This window comes from Macaca mulatta, chromosome 14 (genome assembly GCF_049350105.2).
Source record: "Macaca mulatta isolate MMU2019108-1 chromosome 14, T2T-MMU8v2.0, whole genome shotgun sequence".
NCBI lineage: Eukaryota > Metazoa > Chordata > Mammalia > Primates > Cercopithecidae > Macaca > Macaca mulatta.
In genome coordinates this window covers 71092943-71118019 of record NC_133419.1, presented here as the reverse complement: position 1 = coordinate 71118019, position 25077 = coordinate 71092943, and the positions used below count along the sequence as shown (strand labels likewise).

At 38.9% G+C, this 25077-nt stretch overlaps 2 protein-coding genes across 3 annotated transcripts in view; one reads left to right on the top strand and one right to left on the bottom strand.

Annotated features, from left to right (window-relative positions):
* MMP26 (matrix metallopeptidase 26) overlaps positions 1–25077 on the top strand; it is a 368531-nt gene that overhangs the window by 112386 nt on the left and 231068 nt on the right. The gene's annotated exons all lie outside the window — the stretch shown is intronic.
* On the bottom strand, positions 7646–8582 carry OR52R1 (olfactory receptor family 52 subfamily R member 1). The gene is given in 3 exon segments (XM_015115067.3): positions 7646–7809; positions 7812–8318; positions 8321–8582. Coding segments are annotated over 3 exon segments (933 nt in total).

Genomic DNA, 25077 nt, shown 5'->3' with positions numbered 1-25077 from the left:
GGGAGAGGACAAAGGGGGCAAGGAGAGAGAATGAGAGAAAGAAAGAGGGAGAGAGAGAGAGATAGAGAGAGCGAGCTAACAGTCAGCCACATTCTTCTCATATTGTTTTCATTTATTTATAGCATACTAAAGATGGATTTCATGATTTTGCCTCCTTGACCTGGGGCCAGTACTATGTGTCAGAGTTTTTTTTTTTTTCTCCCCCTTTGGAGCCCATTATTTTTTCTTAAGAGTTTCAACAGGACAAGTTGCCACTCTGAGTTTGCCCAGAATTCCTTAGTTAAAACACAGGTGGGAAATGGCTATGTCATGTAAGCTACAACCACAGTTCCTGGGAAAAGTAGAGCCTGTCTGTTGCTCTGCAGCATCGCTTGTCTCAGAGACAAGTTGGCTGTTTCTTCTAGTTCTCTTATGGCTCATTGTCTGTGCCAATGCTGATTCCACTGCTTTATATTTCCTTTCCATGTTTATCAATCTACTGAATTAAAACTCCTCAATTTACAATACAGAATAAATATTACCTCTTTAGGGATATTGTTTCTGATCCTCAGATAGAATTGCCTTCTCATTTGTATCCTGTTCATGAAGTCAGTGTATTACTTGAAGTACATGTATTGCATTTCTGTTTTTTTTTTTCCAAGTCTATCTTTCCTGACTACATTGTAAGGACTGAGTTCTGTGGTTAGATTCTGTCTTCACCATGCCCAACATAGCTGCATTCTGGATGTTTGAGGACACTGATCAATAAATCTTTCCCATCAAGTACCCCTTCCAAGAAAGAATTCATAAATATACAGACTTTTAATACACACATACTTTCTCTGTGTTGGGAAGTAGACAGGTCTGATAGGTGATTACTGTTTTACTCTGAGAAGAAAGGAAATAGAGACAAAGTTGCTTGGGCTGGGAAGGGTGGAAATTTCTCCAGTCACACACTGAGGAAAGGCCTGAGCTGGGACTCCTGGGAGATGCCAGGTCTCCTGCTGCTGCAGTGCTTCCCCTCCTTTGCTACACCTAAGGCAACCTCAGGCCTAATGTCTAGGAACCTTGGGAAAAGGATAAGACCTCAGGGCTAGTTTCTTCTGTAATTGTTCCTGGAAGCATTGCCATTGTCAATGAGTTCATAAACAACAATGCACTTCGGGCTCCTGTACTCACATGTTCAGTGAGAGTGAGAGCTCCCAGAGAACCAATACAGTGGCTTGCTTACTTTTCACAATCCTATCTGAGATCTCTTTAGAACACAGCATTCATCATTCACATATTTATTCATACAATGAATAAACTTGTAATATTTAACACTTCCCCTATTCCAGGCTGCTAAGTGCTGGGCATACAGCAGTAAGAGTGATTTGGTGGCAGCTCTCAAAAAACCATAATCAGTTGGGAAACAATTACAAAACATGACTGTTGAGAGTTAGTAAGACAGAAGACTCATTGACGCATTCAATGAAGTTCCTAAAGAAATGAAAGAATGAATGAATGAATTCTCATCCCCTGTGTATTTAATAAAACCTGCTTCATAAAGTTCTGTTGGTAACTCAAGCCACATCCCAGTTGGCCCACAGCCTGTGTTACCACATGTTAGGCTTCTCTGTTCCTTTCCTGGAGCAACATCTACTGCTCCATGAACGGACTTTCCCTCCCTAATGTCTTGGCTACACCTGCCTGCTGCAGAGACCGAGCACTATGATTGCTCTGTTTCTGGTGGCAACAGAACTCCTGCTGCAAATCTGGCTTAATCATCCGCTGAGCCCTTTCTACTCAGTCAGGAAACCAATTAAAGTGGGGAGATACAGTGAGAAGGTATCCTTTCCCTATCCCCTCCCTGTAGGCCTTGATCCTCTTTCCAAAGCATGAGGTTTCAAATGGAGCTGGCACATTCAAGAAGCAGAAATTGGCCCAAATAAAATTTATTTTTAAATATTTACCTTAGGTACAGTTTTGCACAACTCCAGGGATATCATTAATTTGGATTACAATGTGAGCTTCTCCTTGGGATTATACTTCTGCTTTATTTACAAGCTTTTGAAAGACTTCTAGCTGATTTCTCAGAATTAATTCCTACCCAGGAGCTCTGATTTTTGCTCATTTGTTTGCTTGTTTTTTCCCTTCTCTGCCACTATTATACTTTCTGACTCAGAAATAAACCAGGAGGTGCTATTTAGGTTATTTGGTTTCTGTTTTCTCATCTACAAGGTGGAATTGGATGATTACATTGACTTACACATACTGAAATGCAGTGATGCATTTTCCGCATATTGACCTGTGGAAAATATTAGGGCTGGCATCTGGAGGACTTCCAAAAACTAGAGAATTTCGAATCTCTTCATGACGGCCCATAGTTAAGACAGACATGTTGAGAACTGGAAACCAAAGACTGACAGTCCAGCTTCATCAGGGCTGGGGATGGGGTGAAGGGAAGAGACAAGCTCTGCCAAGTCTCTTTGCACATCACTTGGACCTTTCTTTCCTTCCTCCTCTGGCTTCAGAAGACACAGCAGGATAAACCAGCGACTTCAGGATTAGCAGCCCAAGACTAAACTTTAAAATTGTTCATGTCAAGGTGAGACTACAGGACCTCACCTACCTTCAGCTTTCGGTTTTATCATCTTCCAGGGGAGGTCTAGACCATGGGTCTACCTAGATGGCATAAATATGCACAATACTCAAAGTGCAAAGTACTGAAAGTTTATATTTTAGGTCTTTACTGACATTCCTATACTTTCCATTGAATGGAAACATATTGTTTTCCATATACTTATTGATGCCTGCACTATGCTAGGATTTGCTAAGATCTGAGGTAACTAAAGCACCATTTTTTCTCATGGTATGTAAAGCATGGAAGCTAAAACACAACCAGATCATTATAGCATAGAGGAGGGAGTGAGTCTGATGAGAACAGAATGGAACAAATACTGTAGGAGCACAGAGATGGGTTCTAAGGAAGAGATGTGAATTTTTAGCTCTGTATTCCAGGCACTAAGCATTGCACTGAAGAAACAGTTATTGATCAAAAATTGCTTATTGATTTGAGTATGAAAAAATAATAACATTATGTTTGACTCTGTGCAGAGTAGAAAATACTGATGAAGCTTTCCCCTTTTGGAAGGTACTCTAAAACGGAGGCCTGACATCACAGTTTGACTCCAAGTCATGTTTGAAAACCACGAAAAGCTGATGTACCAGGAGCTGCCTTTAATATGGTTTTGTCTGGCCTTTCTTAGTCACTATGATTATAGATTTGCTTATTTGAGGGAAAAGAGGCACCATGAGGTCTCTGCCCACCTACAGATGGAAAATAGGGTCCCTCACTCAACATGCTCACTTGATAGCTTCTGTAAATGATTATTTTGTTAGTCCATTGTTTCGCTTTAAGAAAATACCTGAGGCTTTAAGAAAATTACCTGAGGGTAATTTAGAAAGAAAAGAGGCTTAATTGGCTCAGGCTGCAGACTGTACAAGCATGGCATCAGCATCTTCTAGGCTTCTAGAAAAGCCTCAGGATGCTTGCAATCATGGTGGAAGCAAAGAGAGAGCTGGCACATCACATGGTAAGAATGGGAGCAGGAGAGAGAAGGGGGAGGTCTCAGGCTCTATTAAACAAGAAGATCTCACATGAACTAACTGAGGGAGAACTCACTCATCACCAAGGAGATAGTGCTAAGCCATACATGAGGGATCCATCCTCATGATCTAATTACCTCCCATCAGGCCCCACCTCCAATGTTGGGGATCACATTTCAACATGAGATTTGGAGGGTACAAACATCCAAAATGCATCATTATGCCCCTAGTACTTCAAATTTTATGTCCTTCTCACATTGCAAAATACAATCAACCTTTACCAATAGTCCCCCAAAGTCTTATCTCATTCCAGCAACAAGTCCAAAATCCTAAGTCTCATCTGAGATTCATCTCCTTTCACCTATGAACCGTAAAATAAAAACAAGTTATTTACTTCCAAGATACAATGGTGGTACAGACATTGGTTAAATATTCCCAATCCAAAAGGGAGAAATCGTCCAAAAGAAAGGGGCAATAGGCCCCACACAATTCTGAAATCTAGTAGGCAGACATTAAACCTTAAAGCTCCAAAACAATTGCCCCTTACTCCATATCCTTCATTTAGGGCATACTGGTGCAACAAGTGGGCTCCTTGGGAGCCTGGGAAGCTCCACCCCTGTAACTTTGCAGGATGCAGTCCCTGTGACTGCTCTCATGGATTGGAGTTGAGTACCTGTGACTTTGCCAAGCTCAGGATGCAAGCTACCGTTGGCTCTACTATTCTGGGATCTGGAGGGTAGTGGCCCCCTTCCCACAGGTTCACTAGTCAATGCCCCAGTGGGGACTCTGTGTGGAGACTCTGACACCACATTTGCCTTCAGCACTGCCTTACTAGAGTCTCTCTGTTAGTGTTCTTCCCCTGCAGCAGGCTTCTGCCTAGGCACTCAGGTTTTCCAATACGTCCCCTGAAATCTAGGGGGAAGCCTGCAAGCCTCCTTAATGCTTGCATTCTGTGTGCCTGCAGACTTAATACCACATGGAAGCTGCCAAGGGTTACAGCTGGCACACTCTAGAGTGGCAGCCCAAGCTGCACCTAGGGCCTTTTGGGCCATGGCTGTAGCTGGAGCAGTCAGGATGCAGGGAGCAGTGTCCCAAGGCTGCACAGGGCAGTGATCCCTAGGCCTGGCCCCCAAAACCATTTTTTTCTTCCTGGGCCTCTAGGCCTGTGGTGGGATGGACTATCTCAAAATACTCTGAAATGCCTTCAAGACTTTTTTTCCCATTGGCTTGGATATTAGCACTTGGCTTCTTTATAGTCATACTAATCTCTCTAGCAAGTGATTTCTCCGGAGCTTACTTGAATTCCTCTCCTGGAAATGCTCTTTCCTCTTCTATCACATTGCCAGATTGTGACTTTTCCAAATGTTTATGCTTTCCTTCCTTTTTAAATATAAGTTCCTACTTTAAGTCATTTATTTGCTCCTATATATATCTGATTGTAGCCTGTAAGATGCAGCAAGGCCGTCTCTTGCATGGTTTGCTCCTTAGAAATTTTTTCTTCCAGATACACTAAGTCATCCCTCTTAAGTTCAAACGTGCATTGCAGCCATGCTCTTTGCTCTGGTGTAACACAAATGACCTCAATTCCAGTTCCCAATAGCTTCCTCATTTCCATCTGAGAACTCTCGGGTGTAACACAAATGGCCTTAATTCCAGTTCCCAATAGCTTCCTCATTTCCATCTGAGAACTCATCAGCTTGGATTTTACTGTCCATATTTCTTCAGTTCACTTCAAGTTCATGTGGACTTAGTTCATTTCTTCACTTCAAGTTCATATGAACTTCACTGCCCATATTTCTATCAGCATTTTGGTCACAATTATTTAACCAGTGTCTAAGAAGTTCCAAACTTCCCTTGTCCTCCTGTCTTCTTCTGAGTTCTCTGAACTCTTCCAACCTCTCCCGTTACCCAGTTCCAAAGTTGCTTCCATATTTTCAGGTATCTTTACAGGAACACACTATACTTGGTACCAATTTCCTCTGTTAGTCCATTGCATTGCTGTAAATAAATATCTGAGGCTGGGTTATTTATAAAGAAAAGTTTAATTAGGTCATAGTTTTGCAGGCTGCACAAGCATGGTGCCAGCTTGTTTTTGGCGAGGCCTCAGAAAGTGTGCAATCATGGCAGAAGACAAAGGAGGAGCTGGTACATCACACGGCAGGAGTGGGAATGAGAGAGAGAAGGGGGAAGGAGAGGTCCCGGACTTTTTTTTTGAGACGGAGTTTCACTCTTGTTGCCCATGCTGGAATGCAATGACATGATCTTGGTTCACCACAACCTGCGCCTCCCCGGTTCAAGTGATTCTCCTGCCTCAGCCTACCAAGTAGCTGGGACTACAGGCGTGCACCACCACGCCCAGCTAATTTTTGTATTTTTATTTGAGACTGGGTTTCACCATGTTGTCCAGGATGGTCTTGATCTCTTGACCTTGTGATCCACCCGCCTCAGCTCCCAAAGTGCTGGGATTACAGGCATGAACCACTGAGCCCAGCTAGGACTCTTTTAAATAACCAGATCTCACATGAACTAACTGAGAAAGAGCTCACTCATCACCGAGGAGATAGTGCTAAGCCATTCATGAAGCATCTGTCCCCATGATCCAATCCCTCCCACTAGGCCCCACCTCCAACACTTGGAATCACATTTCAACAGATTTGGAGGGGAGACAGGTCCAAATCATATAAACTACAGGCACATTTGAGTTATATGCTTTATATTTTGGGCATAAGGATTTTTCATGTCATAATGAAGTTAGTCATCTATTTTCATTGGTTCAGAATATTTAAGTTTACTTACAATCATGATAGAGTAATACAGCTTAAATAATTAATGTCTATATTGAGGCTGGAATTGCAAGTATTCAATTGTTTCGATTTTGGGTGGAAATCAGCAAATTAGATGTTCTGTTTGTCAGTTTCTTTTGTTCCCTATTCTATCCCCACCTTTTGGCAGAATGCTAGGTGAAAAGTAATTGCTCAATATATTACTTGAATAAAAATTTAAAATGTTACAAGTATTTTATTTTTTATTAAAAAAGTGACTGGAAGACAATTTGCTATTTGTATAACGAATTTATCTTATCTGACAATATCCTTTACAATTTTAATTCCGTAGGGTAATAAAAGAAGTCCTTGGGACTGAGAGGTATGGTTTTGCATTCAATTTTGAAGAAATGAGATAAAAATGGACCTGAACCTTCTGAAGTCATCTTGTGATAAGTACTAGGTGAACATCACACTGTATCACTTAAATATGTAAAATCATTTTGTGTCAATCAAAACATAATTCAAATTAAAAATACACTGAAGTATAAAAATATAATTAAAATGCCATAAGTATCACTACTCCAAGCAGCTATTTATTATCATTTGGATATATTTCCTGAATTTCTTTCTTTACATATATGTATTCCAGTTTAGAATTGGCATCAAGCCTTATGGGCAATAGTTTTTCTTTTCTATTTAAAATTATATCTTGCCTATTTGTCAAATTTTCAGGTACTCCTTCCAAATAAAATAGTTAAATGGCACCTGATATTCAATGAATATTGCTTCATCTGTAATCTTATAGGACAATATTTGAATAATTTTCAATTTTGTTTTTATAAAGCATGATTTTATGCATGTCTTTGTACACATGCATTTTATTTTTATAAACAGATTCTCAGATGAAGAAAATATATGTAATTTTAAATTATTTGATGCAAATTTCTAAATTCCTTTTAAGCAAAGTATACCTACTTCTACTGATAGTGTAAAAACACTTTTTTGCCTTAATCATCTGTGGGAGATGACATTCTTTTAAAATATTCACTGATTTAATAGGTAAAACTATTTTTATTGTTTCCATGTGATGATGAATATGGTCAACAAAGTTGTTCTTAGCCATCACATCTCTCAGGTGTCTCTTTTCTAGGTACCCTGATAATTGTTTCTCTTGCTTCTAGGGGGTTGCCTACCTCTGAGCCAGTTATTTACAGAGCTGAGTTCGTCATAATAAGGAATTGCCCGTCAAATGTTCATCAATGTCACCACATTAGTGGGGCAATGTAAGTGATGGGGATACACTGACCCTTTGCTCAGGGGACGTTTCCACAACATTCTTGGGTAACTCTGTCCCTGATCTGTTTGGTTCTAACTCCGTAAATAATGGGGTTGAGCATGGGAGGTACCAGTAGATAGAGATTAGCAAACAGGATATGTACCACTCGGGGCACATGATGGCCAAAACGGTGGGTGAGGTGGCTGGGATATAAAAAGCCAAGATGACACAGATATGGGAGGCACATGTGCTAAAAGCTTTGAGGCGGGCTTCACCTGAGGGCAACTGAAGCACAGCTCTCAAAATCATCATGTATGACATACCTATGACAGTCATATCAAAGCCAGCCACAGAGAAGGCCACAAAGAGTCTATACCCACAATTTATGCTTGTATCAGCACACACCAACTTCAGCACAGCCATGTGCTCACAGTATGACTGGGGAATGGCTTGGTGTTGGCAGAAGGGCATCCTAGACACCATGAAGCAGAAGAGGCTCACCCACAGCAGCCCTCTCAGCATCACAACAGTCCCCAGTTCAATCATGACCGATGGGGTTATGAGGCTAGAGTGTTGGAGTGGGAAGCAGATGGCCACATGGCGATCCAGGGCCATAGCCATGAGCACCCCAGACTCCATAAAAGAAAAGGCATGGATGAAGAACACCTGGATGAAGCAGGCATGGTACTCAATCTCATGAGCATGAAACAGAATATGACCAACATCTTAGGTTGGGTGGAGGAGGAGAGGACCAGGTCAGTGATAGCCAGCATGGCCAGAAAGAGGTACATGGGCTTATGCAGGGTGTGGTCAATTCTGATTACACGGAGGAGAGTGATATTTCCAACAACAGCCACAGCATACATGGCACAGAACGGAAAGGCAATCCAAAACTGGAAACTCTCTAGGCCTGGGATTCCAAGCAGGATGAAGGACGCAGGATGAGAAGAGCTGTTCCCTGAAACCAGCACCATGGGCTGGTTAATATGGTTTCCGTTGGGAGGGTAATCTACTCTCTGCAGATGATAACAATCAAAACAAGTGTTATTATTATATAGAAGGCTTTTGGATGGGACTATTGGATACCAGAGTGATTGGATTTGATTATAAACTAGAATAATTTCAACTGTTTTAATAAATAATACGTTGCAACACAACATCATGTTACTCTGTTGTTTTTCATACTAATGTCATTCAAAATGGGGTAGAACATACTAGTTGCATGTGTAATTCTTGCTCTTCAGTTCTATAGAACTAAAAGCTGATTAGTTTAAACTTTTCCACAGGTCCTTTTTATCCCTCTGGTTAGCCACTTGGCCAACTTCTCAGAGTAGCAAGTCAGTAGAGTTTGCAAGCCTATGGCAATTTATGTACTACTTTGAAGTTAGCTTTGAATCTAGATCAGTCACCACAAGGGCTTGGGTGGGAAGTTAACCTACTGACCAATTGAACATTTGTACTTTAATTTATTATCTTTAGTGTAGGTTTCTCCTAGACAAGAAGTTAACAAGCTTTTTTCTTTAAAAAGTGAGATTATAAAATTTGAGAAATTGTGGGCTATACTATCTGTTGCAGCAGATCAATTCAACCATTGTAGTGTGAAAGTAACCATAGTCAACACACAAATGTGTGAGTGTGGTGTGTTCCAGTAAACCTTTGTTTACAAAAATGGGTTGCAAGCAGGTGTTGGTTTCCAGGCTATAGTTTGCCAACCTCTGTCCTAGGAGATGAATTTTTCATGAAGTCAGCCGTGAACCCTACACTATCTCTAGCATCTCTGTGCTTGGTGCAGAGTAGGAGTTTAATAAAATATTCCTGAAGAAAGTAGCACATAAATGTCATTATTCAAAGGCAGCAGACTCATTAACTGATGAACAATATTCTAGATACCCAGATAGAGCCCTATTGACTCTACCTTGAGGCCGTAGAGGTTGCCCTGTGGCAGTGGATGCTGTCTGTCTCTGTTCATCTTACCTGAGTTTATTCCACCCTTTGAGTTTTTTGGTGATCACTATCAATCTCAGAATCGATGGCACAAAGCTCACTTTGTTCTTACCCAACACTTTTTCACTGAACTCAGTTGTCTGTGCTTTGTTTGAAAGCTTCAGTTCTTACCGCCTTCAAAAGAGAAACACCTGGGCAAGAAAAGTAATGCATTCAAATCCCCATCACCTCTTGGAACTAACACATGTCTCATTCACTAGAAAAAAAAAGATTCCTAAAAAGAATTTCTTCAAGATCCCCAAAAGGGTTGTCTTTGTCCAAATTTCTCAAGATTTATAACAGACTGGGAGAAATAGGGCTCAGACTTTATAAGTCTAGATCTAAATTGAAATCTTGACCATCCTGCCAGAGAATAAGATATAGGTTTGCTCAAAACAAATACTTGTATGTAGAGCATGGTAAAATTTCAAAACCACCTGTATCCGGGGTCCACCTATATCCCTATCCCTCCTTGCCTGTCCCAGACGTCCCAAGCTGTTTTGCATATTCTGTTTGAGCCGAAGTCTTTCTGTCACTTGCTCCTGTATATCACCCTCAAATTGTCGTGGGGACAGTCCCTGATGTTCAGGGGTACCTTGAAAAGCATATTCAGACCATCCTCATTGCTGTACAAGGCAATATAAGGGGTGCTGGCCAAACGTACAGTTTCTCAAAGTGTATAAATTGTTATGTATCCTGGAACTTAAAGTAAAATTAAAAAAATTAAAAATAAATAAATAAGTAATTGTTATTTTTGGAGACATAGCACTATGTACTTAAAAATTTTTGTTTAATAAACATACTTGTGCATGTGTCTTTAGAGTAGCATGATTTATAAACCTTTGGGTATATACCCAGTAATGGGATCGCTGGGTCAAATGGTATTTCTAGTTCTAGATCCTTAAGGAATCGCCACATTGTCTTCCACAGTGGTTGAACTAATTTACACTCCCACCAACAGTGTAAAAGCATTCCTATTTCTCCACATCCTCTCTAGCATCGTAAGAGCAAAGACTTGGAACCAACCGAAATGTCCATCAATGATAGACTGGATTAAGAAAATGTGGCACATATACACCATGGAATACTATACAGACATAAAAAAGGATGAGTTCATGTCCTTTTCAGGCACGTGGATGAAGCTGGAAACCATCATTCTGAGCAAACTATCACAAGGACAGAAAACCAAACACCACATGTTCTTACTCATAGGTGGGAGTTGAACAACGAGAACACATGGATACAGGGTGGGGAACATCACACACTGGGGCCTGTCCAGGGTGGGGGGTTGGGGGAGGCATAGCATTAGGATAAATACCTAATGTAAATGATGAATTGATGGGTTCAGCACACCAACATGGCACATGTATACATATGTAGCAAACCTGCACATTGTGCCCTTTTACCCTAGAACTTAAAGTATAATTTAAAAAATGATAAAAAAATTTGTTTATTTGCTTATTCTTTTTCTTTTATTTTTGAGACATGCTTTCACTCTGTTGTCCAGGCTGGAGTGCAATGGTGTGATAACAGCTCACTCTAGCCTTGAACTTCTGGGTTTAGGAGATCCTCCCACCTCAGCTTTCCAGGTAGCTGAAACTATGGATGCACGCCACCATGCCCAGCAAATTTCTTGTATTTTTAATAGTGACAGGGTCTCACTATGTTAACCAAGCTTGTCTCAAACTCTTGGGCTCGAGTGATCAGCCAGCCTTGGCCTCCCAAAGTGCTGGAATTAGACATATGACACTATGCCCAGCCCAAATTTTATTGTTTCTAACTCACACAAAACCTCTGTATCCTCCTATAACAATGAGAAAACAGAGTTCAGACTAGTTACATGATCTGCCCAAGATCACACAGCAAGTAAGTATCTAGGTGCATGACTTTGCAGCCAGTGCTCTTGGCTGTACCCAAGCTGCCTGTGATAGATAACAATTCAGACTCCTGCCCAGGTTGGGGAAAACAGAATTTTCTGTCCTATCATGACAAAGGCAAACATGAAGGGGGTGTGCACAACTGCATGCTGAATTAGAGGAAGATCTGAATTTGGACCCAGGGTTCCTACTACTTCATTGGGCTGGAGCCTCTAGCACAGTCTCCAGCTTGACCTCCTGGGATCTCTGGGTGTGTGCTGCTTTCTCTGGGAGGACATCTTTAATGTGTTCTGCCCATGAGCCTTAATGGAGAACTCTCCTATTCTACACCCTCCTTAGGAAGTGATGAGTTTCTCCTCAGCCATGTTTCAGCTACCTGTTTTCTATAGCCTCTTTACAAACCAGTTTCTGTCTTCCTATTCATCACACTTCAGACTCCCCAGTAGCCTTTTCACAGGGCAGAGCTTCCCCATGAAGTTATGTCTCTCAGCCTTCCTCATTCCATTCTGCTTGCTTTGCTTTTCTGCTCTCAGATTTTCTGTTTTTGGTGGACAATGGAGGAGCAGGGATGCCCTGGTACCCAAGACTGAATTGAGAGATGGGGACTGTTGACAGGTGCCTCCCTTTCTTCTCTCCATTTTCCTCTGCTGACCTATGGAATCTAGTGCCTTCCCTTACCTTTCTTTTCTCACAGACTTATGAACATAACACAGGCAGACTTAATCCTTCAAGACATGTGGAATGGACATGGAATTAATCAATACTTAGCCATTTTTGTCCAGTATGTGAGGTTTTCAACATAGGAAGCACAGGTTGTCAGCTTGCTGCTGTGTTGAGAAATGGAATGTGCATTTTCTAAAAGGAAGGAAAAGAAAGAACCTCGTAATTCTTCCTCCCCAACACTGCTATTAAATCTGTTTCCCCCCTCACAGGCTAGAATTCTTATGAACACAGTACATACTAAAAGTTGAAATGAAATAATGTCATTTCCAAACACTGTAACTAGGGACATAACACGTTTAACTTCAAATTTAATTTTTCTGTTTCCCAAAATAAAATCTAATTTGTAAAACCTCCATGTAGGCTTTTGCTATATAAATGCGGTTACAAGAACTATATTATCACACTGAGTGGAGCTCAATTTTCACCTGTCAGACTGGGTTTGATTCCAACTATAACACCCGCTGACTCTGTTGGATTTCAATGGTCTCACCCATTTTGTGAGAATAGTTAAGTTCATCAGTCAGCTGTGTTGCTCAAGCCAGTGAGGGAATAGAGGATAAAATCAACTGAGATTTTGCTAAGGAATACCTTCTAGGGAGCTGTTTTTTCACTTTGAGCTATCTGAAAATAAGGCATAGAGCAATAATGCTGAAGCAGTGTGGGGTTCAGAGCCACCTCTTTTATGGAAATGTTGTGTGTGGAGGCAGTATTCCTACCTTTCTCGGGTCTCCCTGGAGGACAGAGTGGGAGCACTGAGTCTTCTCCCATTCTTAGAATGAAGATCAGTGGTCTTGGATTTTTAAACCTGAAGCTCCCAGTGAGTTAGGCCATTGCATTGGCCTTCCTGCTTCTTGGAGCTCTATGACTCCTAATGCTTTCTGTGATGGGCAGAGGTGCCTGAGGTACAGGTAATCACTCACCCTGACCTCTACTCTGTCTTTAACCAAGCATGGCAAGGCCAGAAGGAGTTCTGAAATTCAGCCTTTGGCAGAGACTTCAGATCAAGGCATATTTAAAGGGCTATGTCTGGACATTTCCGACCTTTAAGTAGTAGGTTTCTCACTCCCCTGAGCTCCAGTGCCTCATATGCACACTGGCTTCCTCTGAGACTGGAGACTAGAGCTGGAAGCATTAACCCATCCCTTTCCTCTCTCCTCTGTATACAGAAGTGGGAAGGCAAGGGATTTGAATGCTTGTGCAAAAAAGTGTGTTGTTGAGATTACATGAATGTGATTTTATCGGTGTGTATGTATTTTTTTTTGTAGTCAGAGTATGTGTATTTATAATTCAGGGGATATTTTGTACAATATGAAACTGTGTTGATATGTCATGTAAGTCGATGTGTGTATCTGAGAGATATGTTAATAAACACATGTATAAGGTACTGAATTTGCATATAAGTGTGAGTATTTGTGTGAATAAGCATATGTGTATATCAAAGTATGAATAATAATTTGCTTTAAGTATGTATCATTAGTGTGCTACCATCATGCTATGAGTTCCAGGTTACTGAATACACACATTTTGTGAAGGCACATGCCTAGTTATATACCTGACAGTGTGAGGTTGCACATAGTATGTATAGTGTGTATACATATGAGTATGTATATATAAGGAGTGTGGGGTTAATGAGGATGTTGAGCATCCATTAGTGTATCAGTATTTACTAAGGTAGCTGTGGTTCTGAGACCCCTCACCTCTGACGGACTGATTATCCAAATAGGTGAAAGGAATCCCAAAGAAGACCATGCCATAGTCAGTTCTAAAACTTTGTTAGGCTGGAAGGCTCTCTTCACTCAATCTGAACAGTGAAGGCCTACACAGAGCTTCCTCTGTTTCAATACAGAATCCAGATTTTTTAATCTAATGATTTTAATCTAAACACTAAGGAAGACTTGAGAAAGGCAAACATATAAGAATGCAAAGAAAGATTTGTTTGCAAAGAGTACAAAGCTGTCAGACTTGAACAAAATACAAAATGCAACATACACTTAAGTGGATAAAATTACCAAGGTTATCAGGTTTACATCGATGTGTATATGATAGATGGCAATGATCACAGTCACAAAGGTCATAATTTTTCATCTATCAGCCTACAAAATCAGAAGTACCATTTTCTTTTTTAGGGAGTCCAGGTATACAGGAAATATTCAAAATGTTATTATTTTGGAGATCAGGCTGACATTGTACATTGGAATTTCTGGCTTCAAATTCTTTTTCTTTTTTTTAAATTTTTCCTTCCAACTTTTATTTTAGATTCAAGGAGTACCTCTGCCAATTTGTTACAGGGTAAATTTTGTGTCACAGGGGTTTGGTGTACGGATTATTTTATCACCTAGTTGATAAGTATAGTACTCAATAAGTAGTTTTTTATCCTCACCCTCAATCCAACCTCCATGCTCAAGTAGGCCCCAGTGTCTGTTGTGTCCATGTGTACACAATGAGGTATTTGTGTACACGTGAGGTATTTGGTTTTCTGTTCCTGCTTTAAGTTAATTTGCTTAGGATAATGGCCTCTAGTTCCATCCATGTTGCTGCAAAAGACCTGATTTCATTCTTTGCAAATGATTTTTCTTTATTTCTTTTTGTTGTTTATTTCCTCTAACTTAGGTATGTGATGTTCTCAGTATATAGGAAGCAGAACAAAATTCAGGTCCCTTTGTCTTCTTTTTCTTCTTGTTTTTTTTAGAGATACTTTTCTCTTTCAACAGAATGTGACATTCAGGATAGGACCTGTGGTGTTTCTGTTTCATTTCTGACTCTTCCACAGTCCCAAATGCCACTGGACTCCAAGCAGGCATGACCCAGGCCCTTGTGGAAAGCATTTATCAGGCTAACCACACTACTTTTTAAGTTTAGTAGGGGATTTCAAGGTGAAAGGAGCATATAGTAGAAATGTCAGAATTTCTCTGATTGATGTTCCCAGAGGCCCCTCATCACTTGAGTCTTTCTAAAGCTGGTGCCTCTCCAGGATGCATTGAGGACTCTAAACCTGGCTCGCAGCCCTTTGTCGAAGCCCAGTTTCCACTGGAATGTACCAAGGTTTCTGGGCAGTTTTGAGAGCCCAGTAAAGTTGGTTACGATAAACTTACAATCACGCCAATCTGCAATTGTAGGGTTACGATGGCAGGGCAGAAAGGATGTTTAGAAAGAAACTTTTGTTGGAAAAAAAGGTTGTTGGGGATATTGACTTGAGAATTCTGAGACAATTCATTATATCTATGTAGAAATATGTTGGTGTGTGTATATATATGTATATGTGTATATATGTAGTATATGATGTGTATATGTAGTATATGATATGTAACATAAATATTATACAGACGTATATAAGGTATTTGTATTATATAAAGAGATAAATATGTGAAACCAAAGAAAATGACTGAGGCAAGTCTCAATCCATTTAGAGGTTTATTTTGCCAAGGTTGAGGACACATGCCTAGGAGAAAGAGACACAGTCACAATAGAACGCATGGCCTGTACTTCTGAAGAGGATTGTGAGGGCTTCAATGATCAAAGGGGAAAAGTGGGCAGGAGGGGAAAGGGGAAAGAAAAAAAGAGGTAGGATATGATCACATTCTTGTGAGGCTTTGATTAGGCTACTGAATCCAGTATGTTGCGGGTGAAAAGGGTTGGTTAGAGGGAGCAATCTATGTATTTCACACTCATTAAATCTGCACTTGACATAAGGTAAGCATAAAGTAGAGGAAGCAGTCAAATAAGCGTTTGTTTCAGGGTGGATGCGGGGATGATTTCTAGTTTCCTCTTAACATGAACCTATGAAGACAGGCTGTTAATTTACATTGTCAGGCTGAGGGAGGCCTTCTGTGGAGACATATAGCCTTCTTTCTGTTACTATGTTTAGCAACAAAAGGAAAGGCAGATATGTGTGTGTAATTTAGCTTTGAAGCTTAACTTTTCCCTTTCGGCATAGTAAATTTGGGTTCCTGAGATTTTCTTCTTTTTTTTTCACATATATACACACAACACACACACACCCACACACACACACACATATATATACACACTATATATCACTTTAACCTTCTTTTCTTTTAAAGCTCTTTGTATAAAATATAGTTCTTAAAGTTAATCATTTCAACCTTACTAATGTGAAAAATCTCAATATCTAAATATTTCCATCACATCTACCATTCAAAATATAATTGTCTCTTAATATACGTATGTCACTAACTGCTAAAAAAAAATTAAAAAAATTATTTGTGGGGTAAAAAAAAAAAAAGACCCCACAAATAATTAGATTGTTTCAAGTTCATGGTAACCAACTTTATCTGGGTATTCACAAAACCCCAAAATAGGCCGGGTGCGGTGGCTCATGCCTGTAATCTAAGCACTTTGGGAGGCTGAGGTGGGCAGATCACTTGAGATCAGGAGTTCGAGACCAGCCTGGCCAACATGGTGAAACCCCGTCTCCAATAAAAACACAAAAATTAGCGGGGTGTGGTGGCGGGTGCCTGTAATCCCAGCTATTCAGGATATTGAGGCAGGAGAAATGCTTGAACCTGGGAGACAGAGGTTGTAGTGAGCCAACATCGTACCACTGCACTCCAGCCTGAGTGACAGAGTGAAACTCTGTCTTAAAATAAAATAAAATAAACAAAATACTCCAAAATATTTTTACACTTGTCTCTCTTTAATTGAGCAGGGATATTATGTTAAAAAAGTGTAATAATTACAACAATAATATTTGACCTCCTTGTCTGACTATATTGTTCGGATTCTTTCCTCTAAGCTGCAGTAAAGCTCTTTTGTCACTTTCTGCAGCTCCCCAGGAAGAAGAATTTCCTAGCTTGATTTTGAAGATTTGACCTGTGGAAGGGTAACATGAGATGGATTTTGCCTACCTTATTTCTTCTTACTCACCCGAGCATGGTGCTCTTACCAGCTTTCTCTCTGCCATCTAGGGCTCATTTCCATATTCAAGTAGGGAAATCAAATCTGATAGGATGGGAAATATAGAAGTTTATGCTCTGCCTTCTTTAATTTTAGGGAGAATCCTGTTGATCTCAACAATGTAGTGAAAGTCCTAGACATTGTAAAAGCAAGAAAATGAATGTACCTTGATTGGAAAACTGTTACTATTTGAATTGTGTCCTCCCGAAAATTCATATGTTGATGCCCTAACCCTCCATACCTCAGAATGTAACTTTACTTAGGAGTAGGGTAGATGCAGATATAATTTGTTAAATTAAGATGTGGTCTTACTGGAGTATGATGAGTTCCTAAACCTGGATTCCTTATATAAAGAATAATTTGAATACAGAGATACATACACAAGAATGCCATGTAGACAAAGCAGAGAGCAAGGTGATGCATTTAAAAGTCAAGGTTTCCAGCCAATCACCAGAAGGTAAGAGAGAGACATGAGACAAATTCTCTCTCATGGCCAACAGAAAGAGCCAAACACCTTGAACTTGGCCTTCTAACCAGAACTGTAACACAACAAATTACTGTTGTTTGATCACTTAGTTTATAGTACTTAATTATCCGAGTACTGGAAAATGAATACACCAATAAATACACTTTAATTCGTTGATTTTTTTTTTTTTTTTTTTTTGGAGATATAGTCTCACTACGTTGCCTAGGCTGGAGTGCAGTTGTGCAATCTCAGCTTACTGTAAACTCCAGTATCTGGGTTCAAGAGATTCTCCTGCCTCAGTCTCCCAAGTACCTGGGATTACAGGTGCCTGCCACCATGTTAATCTATTATTATATGTCATCATCTGTAAATAGTTATACTTCATATGCACCAGTGAACTTTTAAATAGTTTTAATGAAATCGTTTATCTAGACACTTACCCGAAGGGTAGCCTTATATTTATGTAAAGATAGATCAATACATTATTGAAAAACCAGAAATAGCTTTAAGTGTTTCAGTAATTGATTTCCTTTTTTTTAAAGAGATGGGGTCTTGCTATGTCGCCCAGCAGACTGGTCTCAAACTCCTAGGTTCAAGCTATTCACCGCCTTGGCCTCCCAAAGTGCTAGGATTACAGGTGTGAGTTACCACACCCTGCCAGTAATTAATTTTCAATAGAAGAATCAATTCTATTCAGTGACAGAACAATGTTTTTATGGTGCTAGAACAATTGGATATCTGTCTGAAAAAACAAAGTGAAACTCACCTTCTACCTCAAAGTAAAATATCTTTACTTGAGGCGTAAAATAAACCTAAATTTGAAAGCTAAAGCTATAGAGCTTCTTTAAAAAAGTACAGCAATATTATCATGAACTTGGGGAAAGCAGATTTCTTATACGGGACACAAAAGTCATTAGCCACAATAGAAAAGAAGATCAACAATTGATCGTCATCAAAATGAAAAAATACTACTTCAAAAGAGACCAACACAAGTGAAAAGTCAAGTCACAGACAGAGAAAACATTCAGAATGCATATATCTGACAAAGAAAGCCCCATAATCAATAAAAAGGACAACCAACTCATGAAAAATACAAGCAAATGGTTTAAACAGGCCCTGTACAACAAGAGGAAGAAAAATGGCCAATGAACATATGAAAAGGTTTATTATTATTATTCAACATTATTATTCATTAGGGAAATGAAAGTTTAAACTGTAACAATTTAACAATATAAACCTAATTAAAACAGCTAAATTAAGTGCACTGAAAACACTAAGTATTGGTAAAAATGAGGAGCAATTGGAGCACTCACAAATTGAATCTCTTTAGCAATTTCTAATAAAACTACAACTCCTTTTGAATGAGCAATTTCACTTCTAGTTGCATACTTCAAATAAATGGTTTATACATCCACCAAAAATGTCTGAAGATGCTTATAGCAGCTGTATTCATAACACCTAAAATGTGGAAACAACCCAAATATCTGTCAATCAAAGATTAAACAAAATTTGCCACACTTATGCAATAGAATGCTGTTCATCAAAAATAAAAAAGAATGAAGAACTGAAAAAAAGCAAATACAGAAATAGTATTGTGGAAGTATGAAGCACATGATGAAGAGTAAATAAGGAGCAGAATCTAATGCTTTAATATAGTTGGGGGAAAGATGACCTACAAAAAAACCCAGTAAAATTCGTTTTAGTCTACGCAGACTTAACAGTGAATTGGTGAGATTTTCAAACAGTTTCTACAAACCAGGTTGTGTTCTAAGGGTTATTATGCTCTAAGTAGTTTTTTTCTGAGCATTTAAAAGGGTTAGTTTAATACAGTGGATAAAACTACTGGCTCTGTAGCCAGCAAGGAGAACCGGTAGCCTTATCCACTGTATTAAGAAACTAACCCTTAAAAATGTTTAGAGAAAATTAGAGCACAGTAATTCTGCATATAGTTGTGAACCAAAAGTATCCGAGACAGGTCTCAATCAATGTAGAAAATTTATTTTGCCAAGGTTAAGAACACACCTGTGGCACAGCTTCAGGAGGTCCTGATGACTTGTGCCCAACATAGTCGGGGTACAGCTTGCTTTTATACATTTTAGGGAGGCATGAGACATCAATCAATAAGTTTAAGATATATATTTTATTGGTCTGGACAGGCAGGACAACTCAAAGTAGGAGCTTCCAGGTCATGGGAAGATAAGATACAAAAGATTGCATTCTTTTGATCAACCTTTCACTAAATACACAATTTACACATGAGGGAGTGGGTAGGGGAGTAGTCACTTATGCCTTAGTCTGACTCAGTGAATCTGCATTTTTACATAAGCAATAGGGCAGATGTGCATTTGTCTCAGGTGAGCAAAGGGATGACTTCCAGTTCTGTTCCTTTTTTCACAGCCTTGAAGATAAGCTATCAATTTTCATTGCCAGGGTGAAATTCAGCAGAACTGTTTTAGGGTAAAGATCTTGCGGCCCAAAGAGAAGGCAGGTATGTAGTTTTTTTAACGTTGTAGCTACCTTTTACAGGAATAAAATGGGAGGCAGGTTTGCCTGATACAGTTCCCAGCCTGACTTTTTCTTTTGGCTTAGTGATTTTGGGGTGTCTAGATTTATTTATTTTTCACATAGTCAGAACAGCAATGAAGTATAACAAAAAAAAAAAAAAAAGAAAGAAGTTTTAGACAGGGAACACAGCAAATTTATCATTTACATACTTTTTTTGAAATGAAAAATCCTGGAATATATGCTTTAGCAAATGAAATTGGTATATAATAAATTTCAACAATTGATAACCGAGTATAAATTAAAACTACTTATGGATGCTATGTAAAATAATTCCAGGACTACAACAATCTGACATGCCTCAAGAAACGCAGAACATATTAGAATGTTGCACAAAATATGGCCTCAGATATGAGTGATGTCAGAAATTCAGAATTCAGGCTCCATTTCAGTCCTTACGAGTCAGAATTTTCATTTTAACAAGATCTTGAGGATATTTACATGTTCACTCAATTTTACAAGCATTTAATTTTCCTTATGAACAAATAACTGTAATTTGAGATCTTTCTACTTTTTTTGACGTAGGCTTTTATTGCTATAAACGTCCCTCCCATACCGCTTTTGCTGTCCCATAGGTATTTGTATATTGTACTTCCATTTTCATTTGTCTAAATAAATTTTTTAATTTTTCTGTTGATTTTTTATCAACTTATTGGTTGTTCAGGAAGATGTTTAATTTCCATGTATTTGTATTTTCCACGTTTTCTCTATATTGATTTCTAGTTTTATACCATTGTTTTCAGAAATAATACTTGATATGATTTTGATCTTCTCAAATTTGTTAAGATTGGTTCTGTGGCCTAACAGATGATCTATCCTGGAGAATGTTTCATATGCAACCTAGAAGAATATGCATTCTGCAACTGCTGGATGAAATGTCTGTTAGGTCCGTTTGGTCTAGAGTGTAATTTAAATCCAATGTTTCTTTATTGGTTTTCCGTCTGGGTGATTTGTTCATGAAGTCCTCTACTATTATTATTGCAGTTCCTCTCTTTAAGTCATTTGTGAGATAATCTAAAAAAAAAAAAAAGCTTTTCTTTTCTCGGTCATCAGACAAAACGAAAGATAATTTAAATTCTAGAGACAACATAAAAGTTGTTCCAGAAACTATGGTCCAAAATAAACAGAAAATTGACGTGATTATGGACCACTGAATTAATATTAAAGGAAATAATTGATTTTCTTTTGATGAATGGGTGCCTTTTTTTTTTTTTTTTTGAGACGGAGTCTCGCCCTATTAACCAGGCGGGAGTGCAGTGGCGCTATCTCGGCTCACTGCAAGCTCCGCCTCCCAGGTTCACGCCATTCTCCTGGCTCAGCCTCCAGAGTAGCTGGGACTACAGGCGCCCATCACCACGCCCGGCTTTTTTTGTATTTTCAATAGGGACGGGGTTTCACCGTGTTAGCCGGGATGGTCTCGATCTCCTGAGCTCGTGATCTGCCTGCCTCGGCCTCCCAAAGTGCTGGGATTACAGGCGTGAGCCACCGCGCCCGGCCGAGGTGCCTTCTTTTATAGTGGCATGTTTAGTGACATAGGATGATGTGTCATTATTTTTCTAATCATACCATATATGTATGTATTCCGTGTTGAATAATTATTTAATTATATTTTAATAATTTTTTTGTTGCTTTTGAAGCTCGAATAACCTAAACAAATATATAATCATAGCTATAAAATTGTATGTAAATTTTTATATATGGCCTAGGAAAGTATTATACTACAGGGGACTAAATTTGGGAAAGGAGAGGGAAGAGAAGAAGGAAAGTGTAAGGGCATTTATTCCTTGCACTCTGCGTAGCAGGAAGTAGAGTTTAAAGTTAATGGAGGTTGGGCATGGTGATTTACGCCTGTAATTTCAGCACTTTGGGAGGCCAACGCTGGAGGATATCTTGAGCCTAGGAGTTTGAGACCGGACTGGACAATGTAATGGGACCCCTTCTCTACAAAATAAATAAATACATAAAGACAGATGTGGCGGTATGCACCTGTAGTCCAAGTTGCTAGGGATGCTGAGGTGGAAGGATTGCTTGAGCTTGGGAGGTCAAGGCTGCAGTGAGCCATGATTGTGCCATTGCACTGCAGTCTGGAGTGAGACTGGAGTGAGACTGCATCTTAAAAAACAAACAAACAAACAATCAACAAACGAAAATCTACAAAACTTTTTCATATTTTGGGGAAAAAATGGAAAAAAAAATTTATATCCATTTAAAATATTATAAAGATAATACAATAATTAAAAGGAAGCTGTAAACATATTATTTGGATCTGCTTCAGTCTACTGTGAGGAATCTCCTGGGAATTTCTAGTCAGTACACCTAGGGTCGAGTCCCAAGTGTCTGTTGGCAGCACGGTTGGGTTATATGCAGCGCTTCTTAGGGAAGGCCAGGTCTAAGAGGCATCTACAAATACACTTGGCTGGACAGTGAGTAGAAGGGGCACGTCTTCCTCTGTTGGGAGCCAAGTAAGGTATGAGAGTGTGAGAAAAAGCAGACCAAGAAGGCAGAGACTGTTGAGGCCTAAACTGGGGGCAAGAGAGAGTAGAAAGGGAGGAATGGGAAGTGGAGAGGCAAGTGCTCAGAGGCAAAGGACTGCAAATCAGGGGTAGAAATATTGGGAAGCAGGGTTCAGAGTGACAGGCTCAGATTAAAGGGTGTGGGAATTAGTGATATATCAGCAAGTAGTTTGCTAACAAATATTTCTTCTGGGCTAGATAAGTTTGAAAAGAAAGAAATAATCTCTTCTTTAACATTTGTAGAACTCAAAAATCAAAACACATACTCTTGTTTGCTTTATTGGTAAATATTTTTTCCATCATTACCATTTCTTCTATGCTAGATTTTATTTTTTAGGCTAGTTTGGTGATTGATGTTTTCTTATAAAATCATCTATTTTATATATGTCATCAAACATATTATCATAATTTTGCATATTATTCATTATATTTAAAGTTATATTTCTCTAATCATAGCTTTACTATTATTTTCATTTTTCATCCTTTTTGTAAAATGTTCTTGACTGTCTTTGAAAAAAGATTCATTATATTCTTTTTAAATAATCAACTTTGGTTTTATTTTTAACTCATTCATTTATGCCTTTCATGTTTGTTAATTGCTTCTTTTGACATTTATTTAATTATAATCCTAGCTTCTTAAACTGAGAACTTAGAAACTTAATATTTTTCCAGCATTTTTTCCTATAGTCTTCAAGCTATAAGTTGTTTTGGATGTCATCTTGCCTCACAGTTTCTACTATGTGATACTATCATTGTTATTCAGTTTAAAAGATTGTTTTTCTCATTTATGTGTTTCTAGAATAGAGAAAGTACTTAATAAATGGATGCTGTTATTGCTTTTGGAGTCTTTCATTTTATATTATTATATTAATGTTACTATATTAATAAAATACAGTATTAGGCTAATTCAATAGTCCAGGTTAGACAGTGAGTTGATTTGGAAAAGAGTATTTTGTGCTCAGATAAAGACAAGTTGGAAGAATAAAGAGAGATATTAGAGGTTGAATAGAAAAGATTGGAACAGGTGTTGGTTAAAAAATAAGAGCACAGGATGACTCCTAGATTTCTGATTTAGAAAATTGGGTCATTTTTATGAAAGTTATAAGCTTTATACAGAAGATGGTATAGGAGGAAAAACAGTTGTAAGAGAACATAATCAATTTGGTTTTGAAGATATGAGGTTTTTTTATTTACCCACGAAAAATCTAGATGGAAATGTCCAGAATAAAGTTTTATCTTCAGACATGGAACCTGAACGCCAAAACTGATTTTCAGAAATTCTTTTGAAATTTATTATTGTATAGGTGAAATATGAGGCTGTGAAAATGGGGGAGATAATTTTACAAGTGACTTGAGAATAGGCAAAGGGTACATCTCTAAAGAATGCCAAATACAAGGTTGGAAAACATAAGATACCCTGAAGGGATGGGGGAAAGAAATAAGAAAACTGAGAATAGTCAGATAAAGAGCTGACTAGTGGGAGAATATTAAGAGAGATTGGTATCATAAAATAATGAGGGGGAGAAAATTTCCAGAATCATCAACAAAATATGTGTTGTTGAAAGAATTAGATGGTCACTGAAATGAGTCAACTGATTTTTTTTGTTTTTTGTTTTGTTTTTTTCTTTTTGAGACAGGGTTTCTCTCTGTCACTCAGGCTGGAGTACAGTGACACAACCATGACTCACTGCAATCTTGACTTCTGGGCTCAAGAAATTCTCCTACTTCAGCTTACCAGGTAGTTGGGACCCACAGGCATGTACCACCTTGCCTGGCTAATTTGTAAACTTTTTTGTAGAGATGGGGTTTCCCTATGTTACCCATGCTGTCTTGAACTCCTGGGCTCAAGTGATCCTCCCGCCTCAGCCTCCCAAAGTGTTGGGATAACAGGCGTGAGCCCTGTGCCTGGCCTCAACTGAATTTGACAGTTCCATTTTGGTGTTATTTTCCATAGTGGATATAGCCTGGATACCTGATTTTCTTGGCCCTTTGCATATAGGAACTATCAATATTAAGACTACTTTCCAGAGAAGCTGAAAGAGCTTCATATCTCCACAATTCACATGGAATTAACATTTGACACATCAGACTCCCCTCCAAAGATGCCACACTGACCATAGTATGTCTCCTTAAAATCATATACCTGGATGGAGCCTTTGTCAGACTGGTTTAGAAATTCCTTTTATGCATTCCTCAGCTTTATGGAGTGAAGGCATTGAGGTTAGACATGCAGGTTTCATCTTCAGTTCTTCTACTGCCTAACTGCATAATTTGGGGCAAATTAATCAATGTAAATATCAGCTTCTTCATATGTTTATTAGGGATAAGAAATTTATTTTCTTTGTTGAATAATTATAATGATTGGATCATATTATGGATATGAAGATAATTGTGTCTGGCACATGGCACATGTTCAAGAAATGCCGGCTAT